Source organism: Arachis ipaensis, chromosome B04 (assembly GCF_000816755.2).
Source record: "Arachis ipaensis cultivar K30076 chromosome B04, Araip1.1, whole genome shotgun sequence".
Lineage (NCBI taxonomy): Eukaryota > Viridiplantae > Streptophyta > Magnoliopsida > Fabales > Fabaceae > Arachis > Arachis ipaensis.
Genome location: NC_029788.2, coordinates 132,722,102 through 132,727,706, shown reverse-complemented (window position 1 = coordinate 132,727,706; position 5,605 = coordinate 132,722,102). Strand labels below are relative to the sequence as shown.

General features: G+C 36.2%; 2 protein-coding genes across 9 annotated transcripts in view; both read right to left on the bottom strand.

Moving 5' to 3' along the window:
* Window positions 1–284, bottom strand: part of LOC107637468 — a 1,096-nt gene extending 812 nt beyond the window's left edge. Inside the window, exon 1 of the mRNA XM_016340879.2 lies at window positions 7–284. Within this exon, the coding sequence (XP_016196365.1) occupies window positions 7–141 (135 nt within the window). The 5' untranslated portion in view covers window positions 142–284. The remainder of the gene's footprint in view (window positions 1–6) is intronic.
* LOC107635700 (LEAF RUST 10 DISEASE-RESISTANCE LOCUS RECEPTOR-LIKE PROTEIN KINASE-like 1.4) overlaps window positions 281–5,605 on the bottom strand; it is a 23,312-nt gene continuing 17,987 nt past the window's right edge. For 2 of the 8 annotated variants that reach the window (XM_016339252.2, XM_016339254.2), the window contains exons 2-4: window positions 3,779–3,811; window positions 3,354–3,677; window positions 2,011–3,234 (exon numbers count right to left, since the gene is read on the bottom strand). In XM_016339252.2, coding sequence (XP_016194738.1) covers window positions 2,288–3,234; window positions 3,354–3,677; window positions 3,779–3,811 — 1,304 coding nt within the window. In that variant the 3' untranslated portion in view covers window positions 2,011–2,287. Of the gene's footprint in view, window positions 365–421; window positions 1,174–1,213; window positions 1,572–1,644; window positions 1,732–2,010; window positions 3,235–3,353; window positions 3,678–3,778; window positions 3,812–3,966; window positions 5,462–5,605 lie in introns of those variants that run through there. The other 6 variants (XR_002362108.1, XR_002362106.1, XR_002362109.1 and 3 more) reach the window with 6 other exon arrangements.

Genomic DNA, 5,605 nt, shown 5'->3' with positions numbered 1-5,605 from the left:
GGAGGAAGGGCGAGTTAGGAGCATGCGGAGGGTCTTGCGGCGGCGGAGATGAATAACAGGGCTGGTGGTAGGGCTGCGTGTTGGACTGCCGGCGACGGAACATTGAGTGGCTAAGAGCTTGAATTTATGAAGGTTAGGCATTTGTGATGCATTTAGCAGAAAATTTTAATTTAGGAACGGTTTTTTAGAGAGAGAAACTGAGATCTGAAGGAAGAGAGAGAAAGAGAGAGAAGAGTTACTAAGGAAGTGGCTTTATTGGGAGAATATAAAAGGTGGCTTTATCTCTCTTCTACTCCTTTTATATAAACATCGAATCAACCATAGTATCTTCCATCATATACCTGTATGATTTGATTTGTCACACCTAAACAATAACAAAATATGAATATGATTTAATTGATGTTATTTAATATTTATAGTATGAGATTTAATTTATTTTTTAATATAAAGAATGGCTTTGTTTGGAGTGAGTTAATGTGTCTTAGTCTGTTTTTGTTTTGAGGGAGTTGTGGATAACAAGAAGAAGGAGGAGTGTAGAGCCCAAGTCCAATTTGGGGTAGCATGTGATTGCAAAGGAGATAGGACTTATTCTGCTAAGCATACTCAGAACACCTACAAAAGTAGTGGACCCAACTGCCATGAATCCACTTAGTGGTCCACTCCAAATATTTTCCAACACTTTATTTTTACTTCTTATATATTCATAGTTAGATATTAAACAGTGATTAGATGATATAATCAATTGCTCAACAAAGGGTACTTTAGATATCAAATTATGCATCAAAAAATCGGAAAAAAATCACTTGGCAGGTGTAGTGTGCTTGGCTGCTTGCCTTTGGACGGCGGTGGTGCTTTCCAGGTACACTAAAGCACCACTTTGAAAGCTGGACGAACTCATCACCAAGGAAGGTGGACAGGAAGAGGTGGTTTATTGGGTTTTTTGCTGTTATATGGACAGTCTGGCTGGAAAGGAATGGCAGGCTCTTCAGAAATCAGGCTTCAAGTGTGGTGGAAATTATCAACAGGTCGTTTACGTATCTGGAGGAATGAATTGGTGGTGAGCCCTTTGGTTGTTGATAGCCATGCCGAAGATGACTAGGGGTTGTGGTTTTTACTTTCGATGGTACTTTTAGCTACTTTTATTGCTCCACTCTATTGTGTTGAGCTCCTTTACTTCAAAAAAAAAAATTATGCATGAATTTGAAGTGAAGGCTTAGAAAAGTGAAAATTTACATAACTAACTAAAATGTTACAATTCTACAACCTCTGTTAGAAATAAAAGAATATATAGTAAGCATGTAGGTTGCATTTACAAATTAGCACACCTAATATACAAATCCTAGTGAGTTTGAATGAGTGGTAAGAAAAGGAAAATGTGGGGAAGAGAAAGAAAATGTCCCACATTCTATTAATATACTAAGGTTCATAATTCACATGTCCATACTGGGAATGTCTTCCAGGAGAATGAAGCATTCCAAGCCCATAATCACAACTGCATTATAAAAGATAAAAATGACACATTCTTCAGCAATATCTCCTGAGTTACTCAGTGACTACACAAGCAAGAGTAGCTGAAACATGAATAAAATGGCTTGTATATTAACCATGACAAGCATGTGGATATAGAGTACCAGAACAACCTACCTGTCAAATGTATCAATGTAGTTGTGTAATCCTGACTAAGGAAGTGCACATGTTGTGTTAAGAAGTTCTTCTTAGCATGTCCCACTGCTGTAATAAGATGAGGGAAATTCAGCACTTGTCATGTGCCAATCACCAACACACTTCTTAACTAATTTCACTATCACTAATTTAAGTCCTCTTTGTATAACAAAATGTTTGAAAAGTCACACTCTGTAAAATTTCATGAGCAATGACTAAAAAAAAATTTGGATAAAACAAAGAAAATGGTTAAAATATTAACTTTGTATTATATATTAGGGTCGATTAACAATTTTAGGTGATTTCTGCTTAAATTCAAAATCATTTCCAAAACCAAATTCAAACATAATTCACTAACATGTTCCTCTTTATGTGTATATATCAATCAAAGAAACTGATTAGAGTAAAAATATTTACACAAAAAGTATTTATTAAGTCTCTCTTCTCTAATCATATTACCTATTTTTCAATATTGAGTTCAACCTCTCACACATATTAACATGAAAACATACATAAAAGGCCTCAAAATGAATCTTAAGAGATGTGAATTGTGAAGGGTATGATGAACTTTGAAACTAGCTCAGTGAAACCATTACAAAAGAAATGGAAAAAATAATCTTAGAAGCTATGAAGTGCTAGATGTAGAAGAGCTGCTAACCCATTTATCAGCAACAGAATCTGGTGAAACTGGTGGTAGAACCTTCTTCAAAAGTATAACCTCCTCTGTCTTATTATGGTTAACACCCACCGCTGACTCTGATGAGTTTCTCTCTAATGCACCAAACTCATCACCCTTTACCCCTCTCAAGATCTCAAGAACCTCATCCATGGAGGGCCTCATATCTCTCTGCTGCTGCAAGCACCTAAATGCCAATTCAGCAACAGCAGTTACCATCCTCCTTACATCATTGTCCTTCTCAAATCCAAGACATGGATCAACCATGTCATGCAATTCTTGGTTCTGTATCCTATTCACTGCAAGACTAGCCAAGTTAACTTCATTCCGGTTCCGGGTTATGTCCACTGCTTGCAGTGAAGATATAAGCTCAACTAACACCACCCCAAAGCTATAAACATCACTCTTATCGGTCAATTGGTAGTTCTGGTAATACTCCGGATCAACATAGCCAGGTGTGCCTTGTGGCGCTGTTGAGACATGAGTAACAAATTTAGGAAACAACCTTGATAGTCCAAAATCACCAACCTTAACTTGAAAAGTCTCTGTCAGCAGAATGTTTGTGGACTTAACATCTCTGTGTATGACTTTCTTAGAATGAAGGTAGGAAAGCGCCTCGGCTGTTTCGAGTGCAACTTTGTATCTTACATTCCAAGTAAGTAAGGTGGAATTTGCAAGGCTTCCATGGAGGTGATCGGCTAGTGTTCCATTAGGTATGAACTCATAAACAAGGATGAGTTCTCTGCTGTGTCTTGAAGTGCAGCCAAAGAGTGTGACCAAATTCTTGTGCCTCAAGTGTGCTAGAAGCTCAACTTCATTCATATACTGCTCAACACGCTTTAAATGGCTTTCATAGTGGCGTTTCACTGCAACTACACGCCCATCTTGAAGCATACCTGCTCAACAATAATCATTATAAGATTAAATGTTAGTATTATGTGTGAAAAAATTAAAACTCTTTATGTATATTTGCAAGAATTCAAGTATAGACTGAAGACTTTGTTGTTATTATTACCTTTGTAAACAGTGCCAAAGCCTCCCTCGCCAAGTTCTCTAGAAGGGTCAAAATTGTTGGTAGCTTCTTCAAGTTCAGCATAGTCAAACACTTGAACACCATAGTAGTAACTCTTTGGCACAGAATCTGACTTGGAGGAAGGGTAAGAAGAAACACTCTGAGATGTGTTACTACTACTTGTAGTTGAAGATGTAAGAGGGACTCCACTCAAAGGCAAAATATCCTTGTTGCTTCTTGATCTTTCAGCATTTCTTCTCCTTCTTCTTATCACAAAAAGTGTACCTATAAGAAGGACAACAAAGACTACAGCTCCTGAGGTAGCACCTGAAAGACAATGCTAGAACATTTTACTATCAAAATTCATTATTATTATTAGGCATTATTAGAATTCACTTCAACTATTAACAAGAATGTATGTGAAGTACCTGCTGCAATAGCTGCTTTGTTAGTACTTTTCCCTGCAACATTCCACAAAATAAGAACAGTCAAAACAAGGAATCATATAATGATAACAAAGAGAATTAGTATATTATATAAAGTATCATCCCTAAAACAATCTTTTTTTTGGTACATACAATCAGAATTTTCATCACAAAAACAGAGGCTGCAATACCTGAAGATGAACACAACTGATCATCACAAATGCAAATAACTTTATTTGAATCAAAATCAAACCCACACTGGCCACCATCACCAATAACACACTTCAAACACTCGCTCTCATAATGATTATTGCTATAACTCACATTAAAACCCTTCATCAAAACCTCCCTAAGCAAAGACCTGTTCCCTATGAGCCTATTAGCCTGATCTTCAAGAATAGGAACCTCAACACCAAGCTCACAATGAACAATGCTAAGAATAGGATCCATAGGCAAAGGACCAATCAAAGAGTAGGAATCACTTTTATTCCCATAACCACTATCACAGTGAAACAAATTAACAGGAGTTATGTTTAACATAGATGGTCCACACCCATAGAACAAAGTAAGGTTCTTGTTCCCGGAACCATAGGTGAAGCTACTAGTTCCATCATCAATGGTTGAGTTTAAGTGCACGTTGGTGCATGTGTTGTTCCAAAGGTCTGCTCTGGCTATGGTGAGGCTTTGAGCTACTGAATCAAGTTGGAGGACTCGGTAGCGAACCAACAAGATGTTTAACTCAGGGACGCCGTCGTTGCATGTCAAATGGAACTCCGGCGGACCGCAGAAGAAGGGGCGGTCGGCGCCGGTGAAAGGGTAGGAAACGTTGGTGATGTTGCCACAGTTGAATGTAGTGTTGCTGCAGAGGGAGAATGATGCATTGGAAGGTAGCGGAGTTGTAGGGTGAAGAAGAGAGAATATGAAGATAAAGAAGAAGAAAATGGTGATGGAGAAAGAAGAGAAAGAAGAGAGGGACAACATAGTTTGTTGTTTCATTATTGGTTACGTTTACTCATTTGGGTTTAGTTAGTTTGTTGTTTTAAAAGTGTTAGTTGTTGGTTTTGGTGTTACTGATTACTATGAAACTATTAAAGAAAAGAACAGTAAGATGGATTTAGTTGACTTGGACTTTATGATGTACGTGAAGAGCATGCAAAAACATGTACTGAATTTGAGTGTTTTTATATGTTGTTAGTTTTAGCAGCCGGGTTAGTACTTCATTACATTTACTGGAAGGTGAAAATTCAGACGAAGTCGGTTTTATGTGAAGTTGATATCTGAGAATTGTTAAATGATTTGATTGATTTGACTAAATTTTAATTTAACAGCTCTTAAATATCAACTTTACGTGAAGTTGACTGCACCTGAATTTTTACCTAAGAAAATAACTTTAAAATAAGTTGTGAGTACATATTTTAATAGTATCATCTGATAATCCAATATTGGTTCAATAAAATAATTGGTCCTGGACCAACATGTGTAATATAAAAAGAAAATGAGGGGGGTGTATTACTTTGATGGTCAAACATATAGTCTCTTGTACGGTTGGTTCAATGGAGAGTGGAGACTGGTCAAAATCTAGAAATAGGACTGAAAGCTGCTAGCAACTAATCAATGGACAAAATAAAAATAGCTTTGTGTAGCTTTGGTTTTAAGATTGTTAGTTCGAACAGTGGAAATTCACGTGTAGTTATCTTTATATAAAGTAATTAATTAAAAATTATTAGATAATTTAATATATTTAATTAAATTATTATTTAATAATTTTTAATTATTAATTTTATATAAAAATAATTTTATATGAATTTTTATTTAATTTAAATATTAGAT